The sequence below is a fragment of the Hesperophylax consimilis genome, chromosome 24 (genome assembly GCF_061612785.1).
Source record: "Hesperophylax consimilis isolate HC1 chromosome 24, BYU_Hcon_1.0, whole genome shotgun sequence".
NCBI classification, from domain to species: Eukaryota; Metazoa; Arthropoda; class Insecta; order Trichoptera; family Limnephilidae; genus Hesperophylax; species Hesperophylax consimilis.
Genome location: NC_142859.1, coordinates 23,167,774 through 23,184,891, shown reverse-complemented (window position 1 = coordinate 23,184,891; position 17,118 = coordinate 23,167,774). Strand labels below are relative to the sequence as shown.

General features: G+C 33.5%; 1 protein-coding gene across 1 annotated transcript in view; it reads left to right on the top strand.

The window, feature by feature from the left end:
* Positions 1–17,118, top strand: part of LOC149412104 (uncharacterized) — a 257,694-nt gene that overhangs the window by 55,730 nt on the left and 184,846 nt on the right. Inside the window, exon 3 of the mRNA XM_089646300.1 lies at positions 16,853–17,085. Coding sequence (XP_089502426.1) covers positions 16,853–17,085 — 233 coding nt within the window. The remainder of the gene's footprint in view (positions 1–16,852; positions 17,086–17,118) is intronic.

The window sequence follows — 17,118 nt, the reverse complement described above, 5'->3', positions numbered from 1 at the left end:
GATAGTTTGGACTTTTAACGACAGATGGCAGGTTGTTGTTTTTCTCCCTCCAACAGGCTGAGATTAATAAAACGCCTTGTAACGCCATTGTCATTCTCTTCTGCATTTTTACTTCACAAAAAACAACATCTCAGTCCGTTGAGAAGAAACTAAAATAAATATACATGTGGTCCTTCGAGCCGGATTGAGATGTTGTTTTTTGTGAAGTGAAAATACAGAACAGAATGACAATGGCGTTACAAGGCGTTTTATTAATCTCAGCCTGTTGGAGAGAGAAAAACGACAACCTGCCATCTGTCCTTAAAAGTCCAAACTATCTGAACCACAACCAAACTCAGGTTCAACTTCTGGTTTGGATCTTTACTTAATTTTAACAGTTAGGTTAAGTTCAATATTTTTTTTCATTGTTTATAATGACTTTATATCACTTTTTAAAAGTGTGTTGAATTGTCACTGTGTTGAGTTATCATTTAGCCCTCCTTCTTTAGCCAACGTTTCGGACAACGTTACAGTGTCCATCATCAGGGCAGATGTGTAATTGACAGTGGTGAAATGTGTGCTTTAAGTACGGAGTCTTCTAGAGGCACATTTGTAAAAAGAGACACGACGTCAAAGCTGACCAGAATATCTCCTTCTTCAGTCTTAACTTTCTTAAGGTTACTGATCAGATCTGTTGAATTCTTTAATCCACGATTCGGTTTTTCCAGTTTGCAACTGCAGTAATCTCGAGAGGTGTTAGGACAGTTTGTATGTAGGTGCACCAATAGCGCTGACAATCGGTCTCATTGGGATTTCCTTTGTGTGTATTTTAGAGAGACCGTACAGGGCAGAAGTTCTAGAGGCTTTTACAAAAAGCTTAGATCAATCCTCTTTCCTGATGCTAAAAGCTTTGACTAGTTCCCTTGTCTTTAGGTAAATCTTGTTAGTGAAATTGTTTTTGATCTTCTTATAGGTGCCGAAATCGCACAAGAGGTCTTCCATTTTCTTTATGTAGTCTACCATATTAATCACGACAGTGGCATTTCCTTTGTCCGCTGTCAGAACCAAGATATTAAATTCATCTTCAGATTGGTACAATTATCTCATAAACTATCGTTTATATACACAACATTCATGGGAGTTAAAAGGTGTGATAAACAATGATTTTATTACAATTATATGGTTTTTCACATCATCGTTGCTATGTCGTCACTAGCAGGCATAATTACCTCGATTATACAAATTCCTTTACAATTTACTAGGGAATACCGGGAATATAGGGAATTGGCCGGTATCCTTTGCTATTATTTTTATATTATTGGTAAGATGGGATTTTTTTATTAATATTTGTATTGTGTTAGACATTGAAAATATTGACTCTAAATTAGGATAATAAATATTTACGTGATATATGTACATGTGACATTATTGTAATGGAATGCTACCACAAATTGTCACCGTCAAAAAAAAAAAAAAAGTATTATTGAATTTGATTGTGATTAAATCTATTTTTCGGAAATGCATTTAATTTCCCCGCATGAAACAATTTTTCAAGTCAGCATTATAAATGAAGGTTTGACGATATTTAAAGGTCAATACACTTTAGTTAAGTTCATAAAACAATTTTCTATTTCTAAACAAAATCACAAACTCAGCTGGGGTTTATTGATCAAGAAATTGATAGCAATTTTCTTGACAAATTGTATGAAGCAACGGCATATTAAGCTTTTATCGTTACGCTCGCGAAGAAAATGTTCCATTGACAAAATTTATTAATCAGTAAAGTATCAACCGAAAAATGAAAAACATTAGATAGCCAAAAGGTAGTAAAATTATAGATAATTATGAGAATTTTTTAAGTTCTTATTTTTAGATTTCATATTTTACGTAATCACGAACATTTTGTTTGCTAGGATTTAACGAACTCGTATTTATTTCACCAACTAACCTGTCAAAGTTTATTTGTATCCTGAAAACGACTTGTTTTTGTTGTTTAATGAGTAAGCTGCATATACAGAACTTACTTTGTGGGACATTTTTTTATCAATATTGATCAACATATTAATTTTAAAGCACAAAACACCGCCACCAAGCACTAAATAAATTCAATTTACCGCCATTGAAAGGATTGTCTACGTCGGCTAGAGCTGTTGGAGTATTTGGTATTAGTACCTAGAAATGTCGAGAGTCGAGGCGGTTAATTATTCTGCTAGTGGAAAATAGTTTATTTTACCAAAATTTAGTAAATTGAGCTTGAGTTTAAAAAAACTGAATTGAGCTTTGATTAAACTAAAACTAACAATCACGCCGTTTATCGCAGAGGTAGGCAGAAAGGATTAGCTCAGCACTCAATTTTGTCTTCTTGCTACCTTCACTTTCAGAAATCGTCTCATACCTACCTACTCTTGACTCTAGTGTTTTATTGACATGATCGGGCCATGTACTCAAGCGCCCGACTTTTTATACTGTTTATCCGCTCTACATGAGCGTATAACAGAAAAAAACACTTTATACACATATAAATGAAGTCCCGGTGAGGGTTTGAAATTTTGTTTAATAATCTGCAGTTTTATTCAGAGATTAATGTAGTTTTGCTGACTTGATTTGCAAAACGAGAGGTAGTTCACTGTATTTGATGATTTAGAAAACCACACCAACCCCTCTACCCACCCCTTTAAGTTTTATTTTGATAGATGAAATTTTGAACACTTTGAAAAACTCACAGTAATTCCCTTCAACGCCCGGGACAATAACTAGTTTATAGATAAAATAAAGAATGATGGAGTCATGATCAATGGCGACAGTTCTGGGTATTATTATGTGTATCAGTAAACTGGATTCTAATTTTTTTCCGTATTGTAAAGCCAATTTTTTAAAAGTCATTTGGTAAAGATTCCTATGTAAATAATAAAATTTAAATTACATCACAGTGCCGTATCCTTGGCAGTTTTATGAACTTATCATTTTTTCACGTTTATAATGATCTCGTTAAAACAAATTGTTAGGTTTAATGCGATCTGCTCGTTACTCGAGTATTTTTAGTCGAGCTTATAGCTCAGCAGACTTTCTAAAGTTACGTAGGTACTGGCCACTGGGTACTCTGCATAATGAAAGTCGTCATCGACATCAGGTGACGTCTTCATGTTGAAATTGTCTAAAAATGAGGAAAACACTCCTGACTTGTGCAGAAATGGTCTGTCCGTTTGGTAAATATGCTTCTCTAAAGGCCCCGTAGTAAGCTTTCAAAGATGGGTTGAAAGGGATATATGTAAATACGATTGTTAGAGGGAGCGCGATAATAATAAAAAAATGATAATAATTAAGCGAAAATATTTAATAAAACACAACTCGTTTGAAATAGAGCAAAAATCTCTAAACAAATGCTTAAGTTGCCTTTAAATATACATTTTGAATTTTTTCATGCCTATAACATATTAAATAACAGAAAAAAACGTGTTTTAAATAATTTTCTGTGCTTACTTTGCGATAATTTTGTATGGAGGCAATTTCGTATAGTTAATTTCTCGGCATAACAAATGTATAGTTATTATTTTCATAAATAACTTTTTTTTTTTGAAACAGAAAAACTTAAAAAGTTAACAACAAACTTGTTATAAAATGCGTCGGGTGGAAATGCTGTCCTGGTTCTACCGGTATTTCAATGAAATATGCTCCGAGGAACGAGCGTCACACATCCCTTTGACACCAATGCACAGTCGAGAAACGTGCCCAAAGCGTGCCCAACATTTACACACAAATTTGTCACATGAGAGCGGGTCGTTTTTACAGCTGGTTGTTGCTGGTTGCTGGTTTTACAGCTGAGTTCAACACCTCGAATGTGGGATGGTTTTTCAGCCTCTTTCCTATAACATGGGTTTCATCAAGACCCAGGTTCACTCCTTTCATCATCAAAAACATCCTTCATCATTCCCAAAGATGACATGGGACCCGATGGAAATTATTTTTTTCAGGGCCTCCAGTATGAAGTTTTGAAAAAAAAATATATATCGAAAAAGTGTGATCAAAAAAATTCAAATTTTGCATTATCATCATCATATTAAAAATTTGGAGATCCGAAAATATTCGTAATGGTTAAAATGAAGACAGGTAGGTACATTTAGTTGATTTGGGAATGTAGAGTGGATGAACGAAGAAATGAGTAAAAAGAAAATTTAGAATGATGGTAGAATAAGTCAGGCATAAATATCGAGAATGATATTAAATTTATTTTAATTATTTGTACATGAAAGTTTATAAATGACTAAATTATTATAATTTTTAATTATTGAAGACAATATAAGTGATTTCTAAACGAAAATCTGAAACAGAAAAATCAGAAAAGGATACGGTCACATCTAGGACTCGAACCCAGGACCCTTGTCTTTCCGGGACACCGCTCTACCAACTGAGCTAATGGGACCCTATCCCCTTCGGTCACTTTTAACTGTATCATACTTTGAATAAGAACTACCAACATTGTCTTCATTTTTTCACCGCACATTTTTACTGGCAACTATCTTTATGTATGATCGCAAGATTCAACCCGAACTAAATGCAATCTAGACAGCGTCTTTTTAGATAAACCTATCTTATTTTTTTATTTTTAATGTGTGACATCTATTGACTTTTCTGCAAGTCTAGAATGAATATTTATTTTTCGGAAGGGTCCTGGGTTCGAGTCCTAGATGTGACCGTATCCTTTTCTGATTTTTCTGTTTCAGTTTTTCGTTTAGAAATCGCTAATATTGTCTTCAATAATGAAATATTACATTTTGAGGTTTTACTCAATAAAGTTATTCCGAAAAATAAATAAATTATTATAACTATCAAAGAATTACATTTTCTCTAGTATAATTTGAGAGCTACGATCCATCTTGAAACTACCAATTAGTGAAGACTTTGTAGATTCCAGGAACGCATTTAAATACTCGTATTTCATCCTTCTGTAGAGAAAACTATTTTGCGTATTGGCTTTGTCCACTTTGTTTTTCATATAATTTTGTTTCCAAATTGTTTTTCCAACGGGTTGTTTGTTATCTTATATAAAAAATATCATCGGTTTCAAGGTCAGTATCTACTTCACTGTTAGTCAATTTGTTTTCTTTAAAATTTTTGTAACTTATGAAATTTTATTTCACCTAAGTATTATTACCATTGCTCAAAAAAAAGAATCGCTATTGAACGAAAATTTTATTTACCAAGAATAACTAGAAAAAATAAATGTTAATGTTCTTTCTTTAACTAAAAACTCTAGTTCTGAATTCACCGTACAACGTTGATTTGCTTCCAGGAAAAGTTTTATATTTGAATACCCGGCAGCCCCTCGTTTAGGCAAACAGCTATTCTGGTTTTGAACTTTCTTTAGAAATTTAATCGTTTTCTAAGGACGGGTTGTTTCGGAGAATCTGAACAATTCATCAAATTTCAACGTTCATTTTCAAGTTCTGTGAAAGACTTTATCAAGTTCTGTTTTTATTTCAGTTTTGTCAAGCAACTAGCCTACAGTGATATAAAAACAGAACTTGAATAAATCTTTCACAGAACCCGAAAATGAACGTTGAAATTTGATGAATTGTTCAAATTCTCCGAAACAACCCGTCCTAAGCGTTGAAAACTTTATTCAATATTCAAAATTTTGTAACATATCCACAACCTAAGAAATCCACGTACCCATGGCGTTTGTACCTGTAGTGTGTCGTTTGTACCCGTAGTGTGTCATTTGTACCCGTAGTGTGTCATTTGTAGCCGTAGTGTGTCATTTGTACCCGTAGTGTGTCATTTGTAGCCGTAGTGTGTTGTTTCTACGCGTAGTGTTCCATTTGTAGTCGTAGTGTGTCATTTTTACCCGTAGTGTGTTGTTTCTATGCGTAGTGTTCCATTTGTAGTCGTAGTGAGTCGTTTGTACCCGTAGTGTGTCTGCGCATCAATAGCAGATTTGCTAATAGTTCACCGCACTTGCCCGTATTTGATTTATTTTGTACCTTAAAAAATGCTCATAACATACTAAATTATGCATCATTCTATTATTCAAACTTGTCGTTTGGACACTTGAAAACATTATTATTTTACAATAGAATCACATCAATTTGTTTTCGACCACTTTATTTCAATTATACTTTTAGAAGTACCCTTCCTTCATCGGGAGAAAATTAACATTAGCTTAAAAGATATCAAGTACAGATCTATATACATATTCGTAGGCGTTGCAGTAGGAGGTGACTAAAGGTAAGAGGTAAGTAAGAAATTTTTGGGAAAACATTGCAGTTTATTAATTCAATTCATATTCTAGATCACATTATTCTAACTTGCTCTAATCGCTCTAACCATCCTTTGCACACCTGTTTTCCCTTAGACAATAGCAGTTCCGCTAGATCTCTACATCAGCATCATTTTGAAAGAGCGCATATATCGGAGCCATTCCGCGTAAATTCTAGAAAACTACCTTGTTTAAATAATTTAGCGCTAATTTGCAAATATTCTAAACAAACACCGAGGCGAATCATCTTATCTTGTCGCATAACACGTCTACTTCAAACAGAACTCTCGTCTAATGTTTAAACCGTGGCTTATCCACCTACATATTTTGTAATTCTCTCTCTTGTGCGGATAGCTGGAATCTGGAATCCCTTAAACCGCTCAAGGAACTTTCCTCGATAAGCCCGCGATGGGAGGTAATCTGCGCTAAGTATAAGACAGATTAAGCAGGAAGTCGAGAGGAATGCCACCAATTGTTTGGAAACGGAAAGATTTCTGGAATTCAGGCGGCTGTCAGATCAATATGATTATTTGCAATCGTGTTATATTGTTCAAATTAAATGTTTTACTATTTTTTAATGATAAACTGATGTTTATAAGAAGAGGTTTTATGCATAGCATAAAGGATAACAAATAATTATAAGCAATAATTAGTCGCCTGAAATATCAATACAAATTGAAAATATCATTATATATATTAAATATTGAAAAATAAATGCCGCCAACGGCAATTGAACCCGTGCCTTCTGATGTCCGGTCAGGTGCTCTGAAACCACTGAGCTATGTCGGCTTATTTCCAACCCGCCAAATGATTCAATATGTACTAGTACCTCAATCAACAATTACAGCTTATTATATTTATCCACCTGTAAACAACCAACTTAATTTTTGTAGGAAAGGCTTTGTTAGTTCTAAATTTCTCACTAGATGGCGTCGAGACATAGAATATCTTCATTTTTGGTAAAATATTTTTGACTTGTCAAATATTATTATTTTTTAATGATAAAATAATGTTTATAAGGCAAGGTTTTGTGCATAGCATAAAGGATAACAAATAAGTATTATTAATACTCGGGAGACATTTTCAATTTGAATTGATATTTTAGGCGACTAATTATTGCTTATAATTATTTAAATGTTTTATTTTATGTCAACAGATAACAAAGAAATCTTCTTCATAGAAGAAACAGGTTTTTTACGACACAATGAATGCGATAAATAAAAGACAAAAATATATAAAATTACTCTCCATTTTTAAGAAAACAACGTTTTTAAAAACTAATATTTATCAAAATCTACAAATACAGACATGGCACGATCGTTATGTATGACGAATATGTATGAGACGATGTATGAATGTGATTGAGGATATAGGTGTGTACCAAGACCGAGTTGCTGGAAGACGGCGTGATGGTTCGTTAGTTACTAGTTATTAGTACCAGAGAGAGGAAGTGACGTGACGACATCACTAAATACAAGGCTGATGTAAGCGTAATGAATAAGATTAAGAAAGGGAAGCTCAGATGGTTAGAGATAGAAGTGTGAGAAAAATATATTGAGCAAATGTGAATAGTAAAAGAAATCGGGGATGCCCGAAGAAGACATGGATTAAGAGAATCAAATACTTGAGTCGGGCGATGTCAAGAGTCAGAATAATAAAAGATTATAAGAGACGATGTATTAGTGTGAATTAGGTAGGGAATGTGTGCCAAGACCGACTTGTGTGGCGGTCGTCCTCTCTGCCTACCCCGACGGGGAAACGGAGTTATGGTTAATTTGTTAGTTAATTAGTTAATGTCGTGTGTGACGTCATCACTTTAGTATCTTCTGTCTTTTACGTTTTCATACAAGTCGATGTGTGAGAAGGAAAACGATGATAACGAACGACGATGATTGCCGATGCGTACTAGTTGTCTCTAGTACTAGTATCGATATTGCTTACGACGACAAAAAGATTTGTTTATTTATAATCTTGAATATTTTTTTCAGGTGATTCGAATTTAAATACAAATTCGTGTTTTTCATTCCATTTCTAACGTCAGGACCCGTAAAAAATATCCTTCACTTAAATCTGACTGATTTCATTTCGAGTGAAAGAAGTAATCAAATATCGATTTATTTCGCATGGGTAGTTGACTGTCTACATGAGTTTTTGAAAAACCATCCAACCTCCTTTTCCCACCTCTTAAGGCTCTAATAACAGGGGTTTGCTCAACGCTCAAATTTAAATTAATGCTGATGAACGTATAACTAAAATATCAAATGTTTCTAGAAGGATCCCTACAGATGTAAGTTATTTATATTTAAGATTTATAAAAACAGTACCTTACTATTAAAATGTTTTGTGTAAAACGTTGTAAAAATTTTAATAAACGTTTCTCAACTATGAAATTAGCGGTAAGCACCTGATTTTATTATTCTCGTCAACTTTCAGAACGTTAATCAATAATAATTCAAATAAAACCCATGGAAATATCGATTTTCTAGACCTGCTAGGGCAAAGTCGACCGTAGGTCCGTCCATTGCGGCGGGATGCGAGCAGCATATTGTTTTTACACGACATCATTACTTATGTCGTTATGATTCCCACTGTATTTTAGAGATTTGATCGTGCAAATTCAACGGCAGGTCTCTCCAATAAACCAGGGAAACGCGTCGGGCTGCTTTACTTACGTCCTTACGATTCTGGTTTTATTTTCGGGTATTGGTCTTAACCACAGACATAGGAATTAATAGACGAGATGATAATGGCGAGGGGTAAAATCAACTGTTGAAGAACGAAGGGCGTAAGGCTGACTGTGATTCGTCAATAAATCAATCTGACAGTAAATAGGCATCTCGCATTATAATATCACCATTTACTTCTTAAAAGTAAAATCTGCTTTTGAATGAATAGACATTTTTACATGGGAGCGCAAATTACTCGCCACCTTATGAACAAATTTGGGAAGTCCAAATTCGGAAAAAAAATTCGGTTCTATTTTCAGAGTCGAATATTTCGTTTAAGTATTTAGTTAAGACACTTTTATTAATGTTCATACTTTACTTCTCAGCAACCAACCAGCTTTGTGTTTCGCGTCCAGACGTTTCTCGATGTGATAGTATATGTTTCTAAAACTGATCTGTATTATACGATGTGAATATGCTTAAAATAAAGTAAAATAATGCTTATATATGGAATGTAATACGACAATTGGGTTTATTCTCTTTTTCACATCTATTTTTACAAGTTTTCATAGTACAAGTCAACATTTTGCCGTGTTATTTCGTAAAATGAACCAATGATGCCTCGACCATAGTTCGCACAAGAATGTCACGTTTTCAAATTTCACTTGAGGCCATACGCGAGCACAGCCGGCTCCAATGGAACCGGTATATGGAGTGGGGATAATACGCTTTTAATCACTTAGGGCAGGTCTACTAATATTCATATGTCTATGGTCTTAACGCAGAATTTTGATACTTCTTAATGAAATTTTGCACGCCTTTGCACGGACTTTGGATGTTAGAAGAAGTTGTGGACGCCCGTGGTTGACTTGACACATTATCTCTGCACTGGAATGAGATATGCAGTCAAATTAAATCGCGCATGATGTAGTTTTTTATAAGTAACAACATGGTATACAGTAACGAATAGTAGAAAACGTGGGGGGGTGTCTGAGGAAGACTTAACGCATTATTTCTGCACTGGAATGAGATACGAAGTCGATTTAAAATAGATATAATGTAGTTTTTAACAGTAACAATATGATACACAGTATTCAACGATAAAAATAGTCGGGGACGCCCAAAGAAGACATGAATCAAACAATTATTTGTAGTAAAATGCGATATGACTAATGAACAAAGAAAGAGTTACGAGTATTGACATAGAAGTAATAGTTGATTAAATCGGTAAAACCTAAGGAAGACATGGCACGATCAAATACTTATGGTTGGTAAAATGTATCGTTTGTGATGTACAAAGAAAGGGGTGTAAGGATAATGTATGATGTGGAAGTGTATGGCAAGAGAAGTCGGGAATGCCCAAGGAAGACATAACATGGTCAAGTGAAATAAATTATTATTACAATACAATAATGTCATTTCTAAAAACTAAAATTTATAACCTCAAAACTTTACTCCAAACAATCGATAACCTCGAGCAGCTAGTAAAAAATATGACAACAGCCTTGTATAATTTGAGATAAACATGGCCAAAAATATTATAGTTATTTATGTTTGAGGTATTACGCCGTGTTGTGGTACCTTCTTCTTTAGCCAACGTTTCGGACAGCATTACAGTATCCATCATCAGTGCAGATGTGACAGGACTCTGTTATGCTTTCCTAAACGTTTGCTAAAGAAGGAGGTAGCGCAACACGGCTCTTACCTCAAAAATAAATCACTATAACAAGAACCTTATTTACATACCTTTTATTTTATTCTATTGCCTGAAATATATAATATACCTACAGTGAAACAATACAATATTATAATCTGTAGTACTTACCCTTAAAATTAAATGATGTAAACAAATTTTGGACTATCTAAATCAGGAAATGTTAAATCTTATTCAGTTTAAATTTCTAAGAAATATTAAATATAAACTTTGTCTACTTATTGTCGTAGAATCCATCAATTACAACCACTTGATGAAAGAATTAAAATTGTTTAAATTAAACAGAAGTGTTGTTTCCGTTTTGGCTTTCAATTTAATTTTTTTAAATGGTATTAAAGACAGCCCTGAACTAAAAAATAGACGATCAAAAATTATTTTAAATGACAACAACAATATCATATTTAGATATTTACTTGTACCTAGATTGCATTCGGTTGGCAATACTTTCTCTGAAACAGTAGATGTGGAATTTAGTTACAAGAAGGATATAATAACATACTTTTGTATGTGTTCTATTTCATAATTTCTTTTACAAATGTTCCTTCTTTAAGATGGATGGATGTGTAATATTCCACTAAATAACATCATATATTTGTAAAAGCCCGTATAACGTAAATATCTTGCATTTTTCTTTGTGATCGATGGAGTTGAGAGTTGTTTGCAAAAATAGTGATGAACAAGAAGAATATAAAGTGGTAAATCCATCATCTTTGTACTTCGCAGGTGTTACTCGTCTTCGATAGAATACAGAAGCGCGTAATAACTCACAAAAGTGTGGACGGTAAAAGCTTAATAAAATTGCAGTAAATTTACACCTGCAAACAGACATTAAAAGAACCCCATACAAATATTTGTGCAAAACGGGCATTTGAATGCTTTAGAAGGAAAATCTAAGGTGTATCTCGGGGTAGTATTATCTGGTTTAGTATCGACATAAAATATGCCATAAATCCAGCATAAAATCGTTTCTGCTGTTTTGCTAGACTAACAATGGAATTGACTTGATATGATCAAACACATATACATAATAATAATTTTTGTGGTGTGTCTGTGTATCCGGTTCAATGACCCCTATATATGATATTTACTTGTTTTTTTCAAAATTTGAACTAATTGTGGAAACTATGCAGACAAGCGACCACGGCCTCTGTGGTCAAGGGGTGTGGAGAAGCAGTCGATTTAAAATTTAAAATTTTATTTAAAATTATTGTGAATAAATTTTTAAAATACATAAATGAATTAATTAATTTTTAATATATATAATGGACAAAAGAGACCTGGTCATTTTTGGATGGATTTTGCTCTACAGGTGAAAGGTTACAGATTACCGACACCTTTTGGATTGATCAGATGGATTCATCCAGTTTGCATCATTTGTCAAAAGAGGTCTATTGAAGACTAAAATGTTTGAAATATTTTTTGACAATAAATGTCACAAATCACGGCAGTACGTATTGTTACAATGTGCTGATTCATCATTAATAATTCTACTCTCTTGAGAGCTGGTGACACATTATAATCTCCTAGTGCGAACTCAAATATATTTTGTGCTGATTGAAGATCAAGGAGCAAAACTCAATTGCGAGTGCTATTTTCTAGTGAGTCTTTCTGTTCATATGTATTTTGGTGGCTTGTTAAGTTGTCTTTCTCCTGCAGAGTGAATTCATTGATCGATCCATTTTTTTTCATAGGGATTTAAAATATTCCCTGATAGTCTATGCTATTTACACGCCAGATTATCACCAGGGTGAGACTCTCGACTAGCAATCCGAAGGTCGCGGGTTCAAACCCTGGCTTTGTTGATTTTTTGTTACTTCACAATTTATTTGTTGAAAATAATATATAGAATACTTGCGGCTCGTTCCAGAGTGGAAGATACTTTCAGTATCGCTCTGGGGTACCGCCATTCAGAATTGAAAGGTTGTTTAGCATAAGCCGCATTTGTTGACCAGATTTGTTTAGTCAGGCACTTCCCTCCAACATTTACTCTCCCCCATCTCCTTCTCCTCCACTCTACCATCAGCCTTACAACATACCCCAATTGGGGATGTCATAGGCTTACTGGTTTTAGACGGTTTGGAGCTCTTGTGCTTGTATTCACATGTAAAAAGAAGGCTAAAGAAGGTACCAAAATTATTGTATTCATTAATAATTCAATATTTGAAATGTGTGTTTCTTTTGTTTAATATTTTGCAGATATCGTAATAATTTATGCACATTTACGATGTTTATTCGGAAGATAAATTTCTGATCATCTTTAAGCTTGAAAATGTTTGTTTTTAATGATCCATAGGAAAATATTTTTTTTATATTAAATATGATCCGCTTATAATGTCCTGTGATTTTTCATGGGTCTGCGCGAGTATTAAATAAAAAGTATCATAAAATTTCAAAAGCTGTTTTTCCAGCAAGTAATGGAATTGGGTTGATATGTTCATGTATTTATTTATTAATTTTCGAAAGGAATATGTATTCAAAAATTTATACAAAACAAAAGATTATATAAAGCGAAAAATTTACAAAACAAAACATTTATCAATACATTTATAGCCATAGAGAAAGGTTGTCCATGTAAATCAAATCACAATAGAAATATTAATAATAGATACATTACATTATTCACAAACCATCAGAGAAATATTATTTTATGGTCCTCTTGAATTTGGTAAATTCGCAACTGAAAATATCCACCTTGGATTACTATTGTAATTATTACATAGTCCGTTCATGCAAGAATTCTGCTTAGAGCTCGTTCCGCATTGATCCACCCTGAACAGGACGGAAGAGCGTGTTGAACGCGCAGGTACATTGAATCTTATTTAGCAACTCTAAGCATTGGATATTATTGTTAACTACTTTATACAGGAATAGTGCAGTTATTTAGGTATTTATGTTCAAACATTTATCCACTCGTGCGATCTTTAGTATATTATGCCAAGTTTTGCATTATGATTTTAGCGATCGCTTGGCATAATGCGCCAAATTTATAGAACCTAAAAATATGGGATAGGCGTTGACATTTTGCTGGATTTATTGGCTTTAAACCGCAGTAAGTAGTTTTATAGGTTTCTATATTAATATTTTGAGGAATGGTATTAAATAAATAACATAATAATGTTTGTTGGTGACACCAATCGCTCGATTGGTATATGAACTTTCAAGTAATCAAGAATCTTTAATACTTTGAATAATATTGTGTAAAATATAAGCGACTCAACAATTTAAGTGTGTAGTTGAAAGTTCCTAATGATATAAATGTTAAAATATGTAACGTTTCTTTTTTTTAAATATTCACGAATTTCTTACCGGGGGATCTTGCTATTGGAAACTTTTAACGATAAAGGTATGATCTTTTTTATTGTAAAACGTTATTATTTCCTTCTAAAATTGGTAGATCCTTATAAATTTTAGACGAAAATTTATATTTAACTACTACGAACTTATAAGTGATATTGGCAAGGGGACAAACTATTTAAAATTCCTATGAATTTTCAAGTTCAATGTATTTAAGATTTTAATGAAATTCGCACAATCTGTGATATAATTAGGAAGGTTTCAACTTTTTTATACCTATGAAATGGTCGTCTAAGATATTAATAATTATACACCTATACTACCGACTGAACTACATATTATTACGTGAGTGCTTATTTATTTATTATCAAAGGTTTCAATAAACTCACTAAGCCGTTCATATCAAAGTCAAAGGAGATTCGTAGAAATTGGAATCAGTAGAAATGTTTGCAAATACAGGGAATTAATATAATATTGTGTGTGGTATAATACGGAGTTTAGGATTTTTGTGTTATAATACAGGGGCCCGTCTACAAAAACATAGTCTAGAGATAAACGCAATAGGCCCAACTGATATGCCCAACTGTATTTGTGTGTGGCCAAATGTATTTATGTATTCCCAATCGTATTTATGTATTTTCAACTGTATTTATGTATGCCTAAATGTATTTATTAAACCACTGTATGTACGAGATAGAGCTTTGTATCACTAAGAAATATGATATTACAGAAACCAAACCTTAAAACACAATTTTTGCGCTGCAATCCTAACCCTCTTCTTTTTTTTGGAAAACAATCAGATCAGTGGCGGTTCTTTTTAGTAAGACGATGAGGTTTATCCCAGATATTCCAATGAAAAAAATCCTACAGTGAAAAATGCTTGAAACTTTGTCGTCATCAAAGAATGAATTCTTTAAACATAAAAAACAATTATAAACATTTTCAGAAATATAAAACAAAATATCGAAATCTGAATAGTTCGCACGGACGAACTGACATCCGCTTCGTAATATTTCAGGTAGTTCAAATGCATTATTGCATACTAACGTACACGTAGAACAATAATTGACACACACCACTAGAGATCAAGCCATTGAGCATTGGCCACGCGCAGTGCGCACTGCGCACAGCGCAGTCAGAGGACGTCACCGAGCTTTTTTACTTGAAATTAGTATTTTATGTATTTGGATTCGTTCCCTAAGAATTCCACCTGACCACTCATGCAAACTTGTATGTTTATCTCATAGAGTTTGGGAGAAATTTTAAAATCCTCTGGCAGGGATTTGACGATTTGTTAGTTTTGGGAGGGAATCGCGAACGTTAAAATTATGTTCTATTTATGATCTTGCAAATTATAGCCTTATTATTATTGTTCTATATTATAAATTGGTATACATCTATAGAAATGATTAAATTATTTTGTGATTAGACAGATGCGCATGACTTAGGTAGTGAGATTTCAGTCTACATAAAAAAATCCTGTCCCCAACATTCCCAATTCCCCAATTCCTCGAGCCGCCACTGCACGACGTTTACCTAACTTAATTTTTTATAATTTTAATTTTTACCAAACTTTATTTTTGTAGGAAAGGCTTTGTTAGTGCTAAATTTCACACTAGATGGCGTCGATACATATTATATCTACATTTGTTGGTGAAATTTTTGACTTGTCAAATATTATTATTTTTTTATAAAGATAAACTATTTTATCATTTTTATAAGACAAGGTTTTATGCATACCATAAAGAATAACAAATAATTTTAAGCAATAATTGAAAATATATCCCGAATAAAAATAAATGCCGCCAACGGGAATTGAACCTGTACCTTCTGAAGTCCGGTCAGGTGCTCTGAACCACTGAGCTATGTTATTTTATATCGTAACAAATATTGGATCCCTTAATACGCCACTGGCAGATATGCATATTAACGTATTTCAAGAAATCGCCTGTATTAGCGTTTAGTTTAACCGCAATATGATCTAAGAAACCAGAAGTACTGAGAAAATCATATCGTGAATTAATTATTGTGTTTCCGCTCGTGTGGGTAGATAAGTGGATACGCTCGCCACGTGCGGGTACATCCAGAGATAATCAATAACTTAATACACGTAATAAAGAGTACCACATCTGCCAAGTTCAAAGTTATCGATTCAATCACAATGGTACTTAGATAAATACAGACTCGTAGATATTCCGTAATTAAATTTGAATATTATTATCTGAGGCATAAAGTGAAAATCTGTTTGTGTGAAGCAGCAAACACTCTCAAAGGATGAACTTGCCAGAAATTTGATATTATTATAAAAAAGTTGAATTACAGACATTTTTTATTTTATCTTTCACTTTCTTAACATAAAGTACAAATAAAAATACAAATCTTAATATGATTTTGTACTACCAACATAAATTAGAACATTTTTATTTTGCTCGCTGATCTTAAAAGAACAAACAGTTTTTTCTCATTCATGTTGTCGGACAATTAGGAAGGAGATTTTTTACATGTACAACCTCATGACCTATGTTTATTTTACTGTATGTATCTATGGTTAATTTTATTTGCTTGTGCAGTGTTTATGTACTTATGATTTTTTTAATAAATATTGTGTTCTTGTGCATAAATGGATTTTGTAGACTAATTGCAAATTGCAATTGCATTTTATGATTTTCAGTAATTTCGTTTCTTGGCATAATTTTTTTGTAGGAGTATCACTTTTTATTAATTTACTCAATAATAATACATGCATTTTATGCATGTATTTATTTTAGAATTAGCCTACTTTTAAGTTAATATTTTGATTCTTTAGCGTTACCTTTACGTACCGCAGTTAAACTTACGTCAAGAAACATTGTTTGCATTCTTAAAATGTAAGTGATGTTTCATTAGCAATGTATTAACATTTATTAAATTGTTTTTTTACTTAAGCCAGTAAACTTATTCCAGGTGGCTCTACGACTCGCGTAGACACCGAGAGTGGCATCGTAGCCATGCCGCTACGGTCCGACGACGGAGCGGGTGCTAGCGACGTCGACGCTTCGCTAAACCGGATAGACGGGGGCGTCGCGGCGGACTTCAGCCACATGTACTTCGGCACGGATAACAGCACGGTGATCACATCGCAGACCGGCTCTACGGCGCACCTGCCCTGCATTGTTAACAACGTGGGAGACGGGGTGGTGAGTACAAAATTATTTATCGTTTCTACTTAT